General features: G+C 52.1%; 1 protein-coding gene and 1 non-coding gene across 7 annotated transcripts in view; both read left to right on the top strand.

Moving 5' to 3' along the window:
• The window catches only part of CPAMD8 (C3 and PZP like alpha-2-macroglobulin domain containing 8), an 82,343-nt gene that overhangs the window by 47,308 nt on the left and 20,470 nt on the right, over positions 1-14,565 (top strand). For 5 of the 6 annotated variants that reach the window (XR_014136468.1, XR_009609565.3, XR_014136467.1 and 2 more), the window contains 5 exons: positions 199-329; positions 2,166-2,217; positions 7,850-8,148; positions 8,771-8,996; positions 10,546-10,722. Coding sequence is in view for 1 of the 6 variants with exons in the window: in XM_060630562.3 (XP_060486545.3) it covers positions 199-329; positions 2,166-2,217; positions 7,850-8,148; positions 8,771-8,996; positions 10,546-10,722 (885 nt within the window). In the remaining 5 variants the exon portion in view is untranslated. The remainder of the gene's footprint in view (positions 1-198; positions 330-2,165; positions 2,218-7,849; positions 8,149-8,770; positions 8,997-10,545; positions 10,723-14,565) is intronic. The other variant, XR_014136466.1, reaches the window with a different exon arrangement.
• TRNAQ-UUG (transfer RNA glutamine (anticodon UUG)) lies at positions 6,591-6,675 on the top strand. The gene has a single exon. It is a non-coding gene; the product is annotated as a tRNA-Gln (tRNA).

The raw sequence follows: 14,565 nt of genomic DNA, 5'->3' as shown, positions 1-14,565 counted from the left end.
CCGTCCGGACCCCAGGCACAGGTGAGTGGCCGGTGGGGCAGTACGTGAGGTCAAGGCCACGTTGAGAGACAGGACTGCGGCTGGGGAATGGTCAGGAGGTGGGGCGAGGCGGTCCACGAGGAGGTGGGGCGTGAGGCTTCCCCGGGAGGGCGGGCGTTCTGTTCGGACCGCAAGCGCTGAGCACACAAATCCCCGCAGCCAAAGCCCTGGCTTACGGAGACACAAGCTGCTGCCGGGACGGGAAGTCCATCCGACACCTGGAGGACCACTTCGCTGACAGGAGGGGCCCCACTGGGAGGGATCACATCAGGCGCAGTGTCATGGTTGAGGTAAGCCCGTGTCCTCAGCCAGGGCACTCGGCCAGGGCCTGATTCCATCACCCATGAGGCGGGGGCCTGGCTGGGGCGGGGGCAGCCCCCACGGGTCCTGCTCTGGGGCTCGGGGCAGGCGTGGGGTGTCTGCATTTCCTCGCTAGAGGCCCTCAGCATCCAGCCCCTCCGCCGTGCACCGTGGACTTGGGGAAAGCGGTCTGGGACTCGCAGGGGCCGCAGGGAAGTGTCCTCTGATCCCCATGTTGACCGTGTTGGAGGGCGATGTGCCTCTGTCTCCGACTTCCTGTTTGTCATAGGCAGCCGTAGGGATTATGACCTGGCATTTGGAGGGCGGTCACTAGAATGCCTGGGGCAGAAAGGACGCAGAGCCTATGCAGCAGAGGGGCCCGGGTGTTGGGGTCTCATTGACGCCCCACCTCCCCTGCTGGCTGGGAATCTAGGATCTACCGCTCCATGTGGGCTGGGCGTATGCCTTGATAGTCCAATCCTGCTCCGTAAATCAGGGGCGTTCACGCTCACCCCACAATGTGGAGAGGGCACCTCGCAGTGCACATTGGGCATGTGGTAGCAGTGATGTCCCATCTTTTGGGGGCTGCTTGGACACATCAGAGCCCAGAGCCCTGCCAAGACTCTTCATGCGACGTGGAGAGTGCACGACAGCCCCGAGGAAGCTCCTCACGGCGTCCCCAGTGTCTGCCCCTCCCCAGGGGCTCAGCTGCAAACAGCCGCCTTCCCTCCTGGCCGTGGTCCTGGCAGCGCGGAGCACAAATGATTTCCATCAGCCTCCGGAGTCACACACACGTGCTGGGCAGAACTCCCCGAGGTGGACGAGTCGTTGGCCACAGCGTGCTTGACGTGACCTGATGGATTCCTCCGGGACAAGTGGGTTCTCTGATGAGGAATGCCATCTCCGTGAGCCAGTGGGGTGAGGGGATGGCCTCAACGGGAAACACAGAGACCCCTGGCAACCCTTTGCTCGGCCTGAACGTGCTCCCTGGCCCACAACCCGCCCTCCTGGGGCCAGAGGAGATGGCAGGCCATCCAGAGTTCTTGCCTCGTCCGTCTGCAGAAGGAATTTCTCAATGCACAGAGAGGGATTCTCAAGGGGCTCTGCCCCTGGGCCTTTCCTCCCACTCACACGGCTCAAGGGCTGCCTAATCTGCAGTATCGCCTTGTGCAGGTGGCCCTGGGGGCGGGAGGTGACAGGTGGGCATCAGAAGACCTGAGAGGTCGAAGCAGAAACACTGAAGCGTGGTGGACGAGGAAACCAGGTTTATGAAACAGGACGTGGCCGACGTGTGGTTTGATAAAGCAGCAAAGCCCTGCTGCCTCTCCACCCCGCTGGAGAGCTCCGGGTGCGCGGTTTGTTTGCCGGATCGGATATTTGGTGGACCCTCACGCGACGCTGCGTGCCTTCTGCTGGGGACGAAACTGCACGTGGCACCAGTACCTTCCCGCGAGGTGGGGAAGCAGGTGACGGTTGGGAACCACCGCGGGCGCTAAACCGGAGGGAGGAGGAGCTGGTGCCCTCCTGCCTGGCTCCCCGATTAGCCCAGGAGACCCCGAGGACAAGGTGGGAGTATGGGAAGCACGGCCAGTCTAGAAGCAGCTGGTGAGTGGGTTTGACCAGAGCCCGGAGAAGAGGAATGAGCCTCAGTTTCCCCACTCGGGCCTAGGAGGTAGGCAGCCTGGTCCTTCTCTGGGTACCCGTGACATTGGCACCACCCTGCAGAGTCCAGACTCAGAGCCGCCACCGTGGGAGGGCGGCCGCTCCCCCCCCCCCTTTGCCGACTGCCCCTCCCCTGCTCAGTTCTCCCCATCTCTCTGTTTCAGCCGGAAGGAGCCCCCCGCAGCTACACCTACAGTGCTTTCTTCTGTCCCAACGGTGAGTCCCTGCACCCACCCCACTGAGGACTTTGGCCCTCCCCCCACCACACTGTTGCAGCACTCCTGCTGCTAAGTGGATGCCTGCCCTTCCTGGGGCCAGAGGACACGGCAGGGGAGAACTGAGATGTCCTGGCTGGTGACAACCATAAGCCAGAGAGAGGACCGGGCATCTGCCACACAGGAAGGACGTGCACATGCATGTAGGCTGGAGGTGCCAATGGGAAAAGAGACCACAGGCGGGAACAGGGCTGTCCTCGGGGCCCTGGGGTGAGGAGCCTAGGATCCAGAGAAGGGAGGTCTTAGAGAGACGTCAGGGGAAAGCTGTGGGAAACGACCGACCCGGAACCCTGGGCCCAAAGAGAAAATAGGAAATTCAAGTGGGTTCCAGAAGGGGTGGGATTTGGGGTCTGCCTCGATCCCCTGAAATCGATATTAGGTTTGTACGTGATCCGTGAAAAGAAAGGGGTACGGAGTATGCGGTGGACAGAATGGCCAGAGCAGGGCCCTTCCATGCCTCTGCCTCGGTCGGGTCAGGGAAATGCTAGGCAGGATGTGAGCCCGGCTGCCAGTGGGAGGGTCTGCCCACTCCCTGTCCGGCCCCTCCCAGAGGAGCTCAGGCCTGGCCTGGCACTGGGCGGCACCCAGCAGGCTTTGCCAGGTGGCCGAGCTGAGGATCTGAGCTGAGTCCCCGGGGATTGTCGGCTCCCCAGGTACAGCACCTCCCCGTTGCCAAGGCATCCAGCGTGACAGGCCCCACATGGACCACTCTAGACACAGGCTTCCTCTTGACATTCACCACCCCCCGGCCCCGCCCTTTGTGTATTAAACAGCAATGCATCACTTACAAGCTGAAACGAGTTTTGACAGAGGTGCAAAAGCAAGTCAACGAAGGACGGAGAGCCTTTTCAACAAATAGTGATAGAGTAGTTGGACATGATTGGTAAAAGCATGAACTTTGACCTAAAGAGCCCACTTTATATGAGATTAACTCAAATGGATCATGGACTTACATGTAAAATGATAAAACTTTTAGGAAAAATGTGTGAGAAAATTTCTGAGAAACCTTTGGGATCCAGGGCTGGGTAAAGAGTTTTTAGACATGATACCAAAAAGCATCACCCATAAAAGGAAACTCATAAATGGACCTTATCAAAATGAAACACTGCTTTGCAAAAGATGCTCTTAAGAGGAGGAAATACCAGTTACAGACTGGGAGAAAATACTTCCAGACACAGGTCTGACAAAAGACTAGTATCTAGAATATCAAGCGATCCAATTAGAAAGGGGGAAAAAGGAACAAACAGTTCACCAAAGAAGGTATACAGGTGACAGGTAGGCACAAGGACATTCAACATCGTTAACCATTAGCAAAATGCAAAATAAAGCACGGTAAGTTGTCAAGGCACGCTTATCAGAATGACTGAAGTAAAAAAAAAAAAATAGTGACAGCAGTAAAAAATGGCGAGGATGGGGAGAAAGAGGATCATTCATACGTTGCTGGTGGGAATTGTAAAATGGTGTGGCTGCTACTGGGAGTTTCTTAAAAAGCTACACATGCTCCATGCGTACCACCCAGAAATTGCACTACGAGGCATTTTTCCCAGAGAAACGAGGATTTATGTTCACACAAAAACCCATACATAAATGTTCATATCAGCTTTATTTGTAATAGCCCCAAACTGGAAACAGCCTAGGTGTCCTTCAGTGGATGAGTGGATAAGCAAATCACAGTACGTCCCTACCTTGGAATGCTATTTAGTGATAAAAAGGAATGAGCTATTGACATATGCAGCTATCTGGGTGAAGGGGATTGAGTGGGGACAAAAAAAAAAAAAAACCCTCAATCCCAATAGGGTCCATAAATTATTCTGTTTGCAGTATTTTTTGAAATGACAAAATTTTAGAAATGGAGGTTATATTAGCCATGGCTGGGATGGGAAGGAAGAGTGTGGGTATGCTGATAAAGGCCAATAGGAGGGATCTTGTACAAATAAAATTGGGGAAGTCTGAACAAGACTAATGGGTTGTATCGATGTCAATATCCTGGTTGTGATATTGTACTAGAATCTTGCCAGATACCCCTGGGGAGAACTGGGTCCACAGGACACAGATCTCTCTGTGTTATTTCTTACAGTCTATGTGAATGTACAGTTATCTCAGCAAAAGTAAAATAAAAACATTTGTAAAAGTGACACATAGGTACAAATACCGTATGATTCCACTAATATGAGCTACTTAGAGAAGTCAAAATCATAGAGGCAGAAAGTAGATGGTGGGAGCCAGGGGTTGCCAGGAGGGGATGGCAGCTTAGTGTATAATGGGGACAGAGTTACAGTTTTGGAAGGAGAAACAGTGATGATGTTTGCACAGTAGGACTGTATTTGATACTCCTGAACTGGACACATAGAAATGATTAAGAGGACACACTTTACATTATTTGTATTTTACCACAATTTTAAAAATTGGGAAAAGCAAAAGCAATACTTGTGTATTACAGGAAACTTAGGAAGATAGAAAGAAGGAAAAATATCTCCTCTGCTTCTCATCCAGAGATGACCTTTTCTAACATTTTGTTATATTTGGTTGCATAGGGTTGATCATTGTTTGTTTTAACATAGTTGTGACTCGTGAGCTAAATAATTCTGTGGTCTGCCTTGCTCATTTAACACATCTCGAGCACTTTTCTTTGTTATTGTAAAGACTTTATAAACAGCATTTCAAAACAGCTTCAGTATGTTCTATCAAATGACTGTTCCAGAATTTGACCACTATAGAATTTTCTTCTTATTTTTTATATGTTTATTTATTTTTGAGAGAGAAAGAGGGAGAGAGAGAAAGTGCTGGGGGAGGGGCAGAGAGAGAGAGGGAGACACAGAATCGGAAGCAGGCTCCAGGCTCCAGCTATCAGCACAGAGCCTGACACAGGGCTCGAGCCCACGAACTGTGAGATCATGACCTGAGCTAAAGTCGGATGCTTAACCGACTGAGCCACCCAGGTGCCCCTGTTTCTACTTTTTTAAAATCATAATTTACACTAGGCTGAATGTACATTTGTATTCAAAGTAAAGTCAGTAATATTTTTAACATGCTGATTGAGGTATAATTGACATACAATAAATCACACGTATTTTTAAGCGTACAGTTTGGGAAGTGTTGACATCTGTGTACATGTGTGAAACTATCACATCTAAGATAATGAAGATTTCCATTAACCCCAAAAGTCATGCCCCCTTGTAATCACTCACCCCTGTTTTTAGTCTTGTCACCAGGGAACTACTGACCTGTTTCCTGTCTCTGTAGATTACTTCGCACTTTCTAGACTTTTATATAAATGGAATCATATAAAAATGTACTCTTTTTCTCTGGTTTCTTTCACTCAGCATAAAAATGCTGAGATTCATTCACGTTGTGTGTATCACTAATTCAATCATTTTAAGGCCGAGTGGGCCTCCATTGAATAGATGTGTTGCATTTTGTTCGTTGACTTGCTGATGGATATTTGAGTTATTTCTAGTTTGGGGCTATTTCCAATAAAGCTTCTATGAATATTCATGTGCAAGTCTTTGTATGGATAATATGTTTTCCTTTCTCTTGAGTCCGTACCTATGAGTGAAATAGCTAAATCATACAGGAGGTATGTGTTCAACCTTTTAAGAAATGATCACACTGTTTTCCAAAGTGGTAGTCCCATTTTGCATTCTCACCAGCAGGGGGCGAGAATCACTTCTTCCCTCTCCTCGCCCACACCTGGTGTCCCTCTGATTACTTTTCGCCCTTCCGATAGGTGCCTGATGGTATCTTATTGTGGTTTTGATATGCATTTCCCTCATTCAAGCATCTTTTCATGTGTCTGTTTACTATTAATGTATCTTTTCTGGTGAAGTGTCTGGTCAGATCTTTTAACGTTTATTTTACGTTGACTTTTGGAAGTTTTTATAAATTTATTCTTGTTACAAGTCATTTATCAGATGAATGCTTCGCAGAGACATTTCTCCCAATATGTGGCTTGTCTTTTCTCTTAATAGTGTGTTTATAAGACCAGAGGTTTTTCTTTTCTTTTCTTTTCTTTTTTTTTTTAGAAGTTTTTCATGTTGATGTGGCCCAGTTTACCAGTTTTTCACTTTATGGATTATGCTTTTGCCGTATCTAAAAGAAATCTTTTCCAGGGGCATCTGGGTGGCTCAGTTGGTTGGGTGTCCAACTCTTGATTATGGCTCAGGTCATGATCTCGCAGTTAATAATGAGTTTGAGCCCCGCACCAGGCTCCACGCTTGGGATTCTCTCTTTCCCTCTTTGCCTTTCAACCACGTGTGCGCTCTCTCTGTCTTTCAAAATGAATAAATGAACTTTAAAAAAAAGAAATCTTGGTGCGCCTGGGTGGCTCAGTTGGTTAAGCGTCTGACTTTGGTTCAGGTCATGATCTCATGGTTCGTGGGTTCGAGCCCCGCGTCGGGCTCTGGGCTGACAGCTCAGAGCCTGGAGCCTGCTTCCGATTCTGTGTCTCCCTCTCTCTCTGCCCCTCCCCCATTCGCAGTCTGTTCCTCTCTCATAAAATAAACTTAAAAAAGATTTTAAGGGGCGCCTGGGTGGCTCAGTCGGTTAAGCGGCTGACTTCAGCTCAGGTCATGATCTCACTGTCCGTGAGTTCGAACCCCGCTTCGGGCTCTGTGCTGACAGCTCAGAGCCTGGAGCCTGTTTCAGATTCTGTGTCTCCCTCTCTCTCTGATCCTCCCCCGTTCATGCTCTGTCTCTCTCTGTCTCAAAAATAAATAAACGTTAAAAAAAAAAAAGATTTTAAAAGAAACCTTTTCCAATTCCTACGCGTTCTCCTCCACATTTGTAAGCATTACGTTGTACGCTTACAAAATAGCTCTGATCCGTTTTGAGTTGGTCCTTGGAAAACCACGCGAGGTGTGGATCTGAGTTCCCTTTTCTGCTTCTGGGTAACTAGTGGTTCCGACAGCCTCCGTTGAAAGGATTTTCACTGTCGAATTGCCTTCTCACCTTTGTTGCAAATCAGTTGTTCGCACACGAGCGGGTCCGCGTCTGGACTCCCTATGCTGTTCTGGTGAGCCTGGGTTGATGTCCGTACCACACTGTCGTGATTACTGCCGCTTCCGAGTGCATCTCAATGTCACAGGTGTGAGTCCTTCACCCTGGTTCCGTTTCAAAGTTGTGTTGACCCTCTGGGTCCTTTACGTTTCTATATGAATTGTGGAATCGGCTTTGTCATTTCCGCAAAAGACCCTCCCGTGATTCTGACTGGGATTGCCGCGAATCCGTGTGCCAGTTTGGGAAATAATTACCGTATCTGCTGTGTTGTCCTCTGACCCACAAACGCGGTCTGGCTCTCCATTGATTGGGGTCTGAATTGGCTGCAACAGCATTTTGCAGTCTCTGGCTGTACAGGGCTTTTGTAGGAGTTACCCCGTGAGCATCTCCTCTTTCGTGTGCCCTCGGCAAAGCTGTGGGTAAGCCGTCTCCGTTCGCCGTTGCTCAGGAAGCTGCCTGCAGAGCCACAGTGAGACGGGCCCCCCAGGGGCCCTGATCCTCAGCTCTGGACACAGGCAGGGAGAGGCAGGATGCCTCCAGGTGCCCCCTCAACACCCTCTCTCCTTCCCTCCGTCCAGAGAGAGTCCACATCTCCACGCCCAACAAGTACGAGTTCCAGTACGTGCAGCGGCCGCTGTGGCTCACCCGTTTTGATGTGGCCGTGCGAGCCCACAATGATGCCCGCGTGGCCTTGTCCGCCGGACCCCAGGACACAGCGGGCATGATAGAGATTGTCCTGGGGGGGCACCAGAACACCAGGTCCTGGATCTCCACCAGCAAGATGGGCAACCCCGTGGCCAGCACGTACACGGCCAAGATCCTGTCCTGGGATGAATTCAGAACGTTCTGGATCAGCTGGCATGGCGGGTTCATCCAGGCACGGCTGGGCTGGCTGGGGTGGGCGTGGGAACCCCGGGCTCCTTGGCATTTGCTGCTTCTTACTCTGTGTCCAGCTCTTAACAGGGGGCGAGGAGGAGGGGGGGATAAACACAGGGTGCAACCTCAGGTTGCTCACAGTCTGCCTAGAGTCACTTACAAAAAAAAAATAAAAAGGTGAGAGCTGTGGTGGAGGAAGCACCCAGGGGAACTGGGAGCTGAAGTATAGTGGGTCGTCGTGGGGAAGGAAAGTGCATATAAGCAGGTGAAATCGAGGCTGGGACATTTTATGGGTCAGGCAAAGAGGACATAGGAAAGGAGCAGCTAACAGCTTCTTAGAAGAGGGACATAGCCAAACTGGGTTTTGAAGCATGCATAGGAGTTCAGCAGGCAAACTAGGGAGTGGAGGATGTTCCAGGCAGAGGGCATAGCATGTGCAAAGGCCCAGGGGTTCCAGGGAACTGACGGCTTGGCAAACTACGTGCTACGCTTGTGTCTCTTGTTGGCCATGTAATGGATGAGGTGACCCTTGGTTTCTCTGTGGGCCCTGTAGCCAGTGTCACTGCTGCCTGAGCGCTTCCTTTCAGCATTCAGCAGCCAGCAGCCTTGGCCTCTTTTTCCAGGTTGGCCATGGCCCAGAGCCTTCCAATGAGTCTGTCATCATGGCCTGGACCCTCCCCAGGCCACCGGAGGTCCGATTCATCGGCTTCTCCACTGGCTGGGGCTCCATGGGTGAGTTCCGCATCTGGAAGAAGGTGGAGGTGGACGAGAGCTACAGTGAGGCCTTTACCCTGGGAGTCCCGCACAGCGCCATCCCTGGGTCAGAGCGGGCAGCAGCCTCTGTCATAGGTGCGTCTGCCCTGTTGCTGGCTTGGGGAGTAGAGAGGCGAGAACTGAGGCCAAGGGGCAGGGTATCCGCCCCGGGCTTGGTCTCGAATCAGCCTGTGCTGGGAATCTGTGCCCCTGCGGCCTCACCTGACCGGCCACTTTGGTGCTTTCTCCATGCCGGGGCAGACCCTGAGATGACCCCAGCCCTGTCCTTGAGGAGTTCCCCGTCTGCCCACCCAAGCCCTGTGTGAAGCAACCCCAAGGGGCAGGTGGTGAATTCCATGAGGGCAGTGAGCATGGGGTGATGTGCAAGAGGACAGAAAGTGTGGGTGAAGTCAGCCGGGTGCGGGGCAGAAGGTGGGGGTCCTGGTGAGGGGGGCAAGTTTCCAGAACGTTTCCTGAGCAGGAGCGAGTGGCTGTGACGGGGGGTCTGGAGGGTGTGGGTGGTCTCCTGTAGCCCGGCTACAGGAGTGGAAAGTGGGGCCTCTGTGACGGATGTGGTGTTGGGTATTGGAAGGGTGGGAAGAGGGGAAGAGGCCAGGAAGGGCAGACAGTCCTCAATGCGGGGGTCTCAGGTCTCTTTCACACTGGAGAACAGAAGTCCTGGGGCCCAGAGAGGTTGGTGATTGTGGCCCAATCAGAAGAAATGGGAGTTTATAATTTCTGAGTCAGGAGATGAAGTCAGAGATGGCCGTGGGGGTCAGTGGCCTGGGTAGGGGTGAAGGGAAGCCAGCAGATGGGCAGGGATGGAGAGGGGGTGAAGGCCAGGACCTGTGTGCCAGTGCCTTCAGCATAGTGGAATAGAAGGTGGAGAAGAAGCTGGAAAGCCCGGAGAAGGGTGATGAGAAAGTAGCCAGGCAGGCCCTGCCATGGATGGAGGCTGCAGGAGCAGTGGCAGCCTCAGTGGGGCAGGAGGAAAGGCCAAGGAAGGAAGGGAGGTGTGATCAGGAACAGCAGGAGTTCAGCCATGTGTGGTGCAGAGAGGCCAAGAAGAGGAAGACAGAGTGCTGAAGGGAGGAAAGCACAGGAGAAATCAAAAAGAAAAAAAAAAAAAACTTTAAAAGTATACCAACAATATCGTGTGTGTACAGAAACTTTTTTTAAAGATCTAAATACTTGTGGTTGAAGAGAAAATCACATTTCCTATTGGAAGTTAGGAAAAAAATATTTAAAATGGAACCACAGTGACTGGATTGACCTGTCAACGTGTGGGATGCAACCAAAGTCGTACTTAGAGGAAAACGTATAGCTTTAAATGTACCCGTTTTAAAAGCCAAAAAGAAACGAGCATTCAGCATAATGAAAAGGTAGAGAGAGAGAACACCGAGTTGAGACTGAAGAGCAGAGAGGGAGGCGTGTGGGAGAGTTCCAGCAGGTGGCGGCCAAAGCCAGGGCACCCGGTGGGCCACGTGAGCACAGGGCATGGTCCAGTCCCAAAGGCAGCGCCGGCCGTCAGAGGGTGGGGAGCTAGTGTGAGGCCACAGGCCGCCCTGGGGAAAGCCGTCCTGAGTACAGCCAGGGCGCCGGTTGAGGCCAGCCTGCAGCCCAGCCCTGTTTTCCTTCCCACCAGGAGACGTCATGGGGCCGACCCTGAACCACCTGAGCAGCCTCCTGCGGCTGCCCTTCGGCTGTGGAGAGCAAAACATGATCCACTTTGCGCCCAACATCTTTGTCCTCAAGTATCTTCAGAAAACCCGGCAGCTCAGCCCGGAGGTGGAGCGGGAGACCACTGACTACCTGGTACAAGGTACTGGGGCCGGGTGACTGTGCGGAGGACACGGGGAGGGAGGCAGCCTATGTGCCCGGTGCAGCGGATGTGGAGGGACGGAAGGGAGTGGAAGAGGCCACTTCCAGGCCCCCGCCTGGTCACTGTCAGCAGGAGCCCCGTGTCTGCACCCTTTAGGACAAGGCTCTGAATGCTGGGAATCGGCTATGGGGACAGCAGATGCACCTTTTAAAAAATGTAGATTTGGGGGGAGCGCCTGGGTGGCTGAGTCAGGTAAGCATCCTACTTTGGCTTAGGTCATGATCTCACAGTTCGCAAGTTCAAGCCCCGCATCGGGCTCTGTGCTGACAGCTCAGAGCCTGGAGCCTGCTTTGGATTCTGTGTCTTCCTCTCTCTGCCCCTCCCCTGTTCACTTGCGCTCGCTTGCTCTCTCTCTGTCTCTCTCTCAAAAATAAGTAAACATTAAAAAAAAGTATAAAAATAGGGGCACTTGGGTGGCTCAGTTGGTTAAGCGTCCGACTTCGGCTCAGGTCACGATCTCAAGGTTCGTGGGTTCGGGTTCTGCGTCGGGCTCTGTGCTAACAGCTCAGAGCCTGGAGCCCACTTTGGATTCTGTGTCTCTGTCTCTCTCTGCCCCTCTCCCACTCATGCTTTGTCTCTCTCAATAATAAATAAACATTAAAAATAAAAAAAAATAATAATATTAATAAAAATAAATAAGAATGTTGGTTTTTTTTAACAGAGCAATATAATAGCAATATAACAAACATTAGAAAACAGATATAGGGGCGCCTGGGTGGCTCAGTCGGTTGAGCGCCTGACTTCGGCTCAGGTCATGATCTCATGGTTCACGGGTTCAAGCCCCACGTCGGGCTCTGTGCTGACAGCTCAGAGCCTGGAGCCTGCTTATGATTCTGTGTTTCCCTCTCTCTCTGCTTCTCCCCTGCTCACATTCTGTCTGTCTCTCTTTCAAAAATAAATAAACTTAAAAAATTTTTTTTAATAAATAAGGCATAGTAAAAGAAAAATGAAAGACACCTCAGTGGCTCAGTCGGTTAAGCCTCCGACTTCGGCTCAGGTCATGATCTTGCAGTTCGTAGGTTCGAGCCTGCATTGGCCTTTCTGCTGTCAGCGCGGAGCCTGCTTGGGATTCTCTGTCCCCCTCTGTCTCTGCCCTTCTCCTGCTCGCGCGCGCGCTCTCTCTCAAAAATAAGTAAACATTTAGAAGAAAAGAAACGAAACGTTCCCTGTAATCCCCATGTCAGTGTGGCTCCGTATTTATGCTCCTGCCCTCCAGCAGCACAGGTTAGCGTCACCACTCTTGGTGCCTTATAACGTGGCATCGTACCGTGTGCCCCAGCCACACGCTATGCGTGTGCAATTGGTCCACCGGGCTGTGCGGAGCCGTGGTCCGTTCACCTGCATGGCTGCGTGGAGGGACCATGGGCGGTGTGTCTGATGACGGGCGCTAGAGAAATTCACATTCGGGGCTTTTACAGTCGTGATGCCCTGAAGCATCCTGTCCGGGTGCTCGGTGAAAACATCTGAATATCTGTGGGGGCGGGAGGGGGGGTGTCCAGAAGTAAAACTGCTGGGTCTCGGGACATGTTCAGTTCATAATCATTTTCGAGGCTACGCCATTTGTCCATCATAATACATTTATGAACTACGACATGCTAAACTCCTCTCTTAGACACGTTGGGATTGTTTCTCGAGTTTCCCCCCTAAACAATACAGCGATGGATATCTTCACAAAAAAACAACACAGCACCGAATATCAGAAATGACGCAGCGCTGAATGTCTTCCGTCGCCAGGAATCAGATCCTCAGAGTAGGGAACAGCCCTGTGTGTGGAGGGTAGGACCTCTGAGTGCCCTGACCTCAGCTTCCTCTTCACGTCTTGGCCCTGCAGGGAGGGGGACAAGGGAGACTGTAGCCTCGCCTCTGTCACGGGCACCTGCTGTGTGTTCTCAGGTAGGGCCTGTTCTCAGTGCCTTGGTTTCTTACCTATGTGTGTAGCAAGGGAGTTACGATCAGTTGATGCCAAGGTCCTGGGGCCTCCTGGGGTGTGCTTCTGGCCCTGGGCTGGAGGTGGAGAGAAGGAGAGGAAGGAGAAGGTTTGACCCGTCTGTGAAGCTGGCATCCACAGCGGGCAGGTCCGTGCACTTCTATCCGTGCTGCCCCAAGTCACCTTTCTGGCCACCCCCAGACCAATGGTCCTCATTTCCCAGCTGAGCAAAGCGAGAGTCCTGGAAGCAGCCAGCCTGAGACCATTCAGGGGCGAGTGGTGGGGGCTTCTGAGATCCCAGGCTCTCCTGGATCAGCCAGCCAGGGCATTAGGTCCCTGCCAGGGTGAGATGAGAGCCCACGGCCACAACGTTGGAGGGTTCTGCTTTCAAGAAAGACTGGCATGTGCCCAGCCCAGATGATGCCAGGCCCCTCTCCGATGGGGAAACTGAGGCATGAGAGCGCCTTGATCCCTGAGGCGAGCCTGGGGTTCCTGCCTCCTGGCCTGTTAAGGTTCCCAGTGACTGTGCTTCTGGATGAGATCTCCAAAAGCAGTCCTGATGATCTAGAACCATCCGTCCTCAACGGGAAAAGGAAACAGCGAGATGTCGTGATGAAAATGTACAACCCTTCGATGGAAAAATAAGGTGGGTTGCCATGGGCTGAAAATCTGGCCTGATAAGGGCTGACCAAAGACTGCTGGGAAGCCCAAGCCCGCTCAGTCTGTGGCTGGAGACGCTCAGGTTGCTGAATCCATCCCGGCAAAGGGCCTTGAAGGCCACCCCTAGTCGTAACCAGCAGCGCGGACCTCTCTTGGACAGCCAGACCCTGTGCCCTTCAGCCAGTTGGCATTTCAGACTCTACCGGTTTTCTGCACACTCGCTGGTATTCGTTTCCTGGGCCCGCCTTCACAAGTGCAGACGCTTTGCAGGCAGGGCGTTTTTTCCAAGTCGAAGATTTCTGAGAGCCCTGCATCAAAGCAAGCCCACCAGCTCCGCTTTCCCGACAGCATTTGCTCACTCCGCGTCTCTGTGTCACATTTTGGTGATTCCTGCGATAACTTCGAACTTCCAGATTGTTGTTATATTGGCATTGCCGCGATCTCGTGCTAAAGCTTGAACGGAAGAGGAGTTGCTTCTAACGGACGAGGAAAGAAGGCTTCTTGAGCTGCAATCTGCTCCTGGAGAAGATGCCGTGAAGACTGTTGGAACAACGACACAGGGTTCAGAACGTCACAGAGGCAGAGTGGAGGGGGCGGCAGCAGCGGGATTTGAGGGGACGGACTCCGATTCCGAGAGAAGTCCCACCGTGGGTGAAATGCCACCAAACAGCATCGCATGCTGCAGAGAAGTCGCTCGTGAAAGGAGGGCTCCTTCGATGCAGCCAACTTTACTACTGTCTTATTTAAGACATTGCCACAGCCACCCCAGCCGTGAGCGATCAGTCAGCAGCCATCACGTGGAGGCAGGACCCTCCACCAGCAAAAACATTTCGACTCGTGGAAGGCTCAGATGACGGTTAGCATCTTTTTGGCCATGGTATTTTAAAGTTTTTCTTCTTTTTTAAATTTTTTAAAAATATATTTATTTTGAGAGAGAGCACACGCACACATGCACAGCAGGGGAAGCGCAGAGGGGAGAGAGAATCCCAAGCAGGCCCTGCACGGTTGGCACGGAGGCCCATGTGGGGCCCGAACTCACGAACCGTGAGGTCAGGACCCGAGCCGAAACCAAGAGCTGGACGCTCAACTGACTCAGCCACCCAGGCGCCCCAGTATTTTTAAATTAAATAAACCAAGGCACGTACATTGTTATCTTAGACATAATGCTGTCGCAGGCTTCGTGGACTATAGAGTAG

The sequence above is a fragment of the Panthera onca genome, chromosome A2, assembly GCF_046562875.1.
Source record: "Panthera onca isolate mPanOnc1 chromosome A2, mPanOnc1 haplotype 2, whole genome shotgun sequence".
Lineage (NCBI taxonomy): Eukaryota > Metazoa > Chordata > Mammalia > Carnivora > Felidae > Panthera > Panthera onca.
Note: the sequence above shows the minus strand (reverse complement) of the source record. Positions and strands in the feature narration are given on the sequence as shown.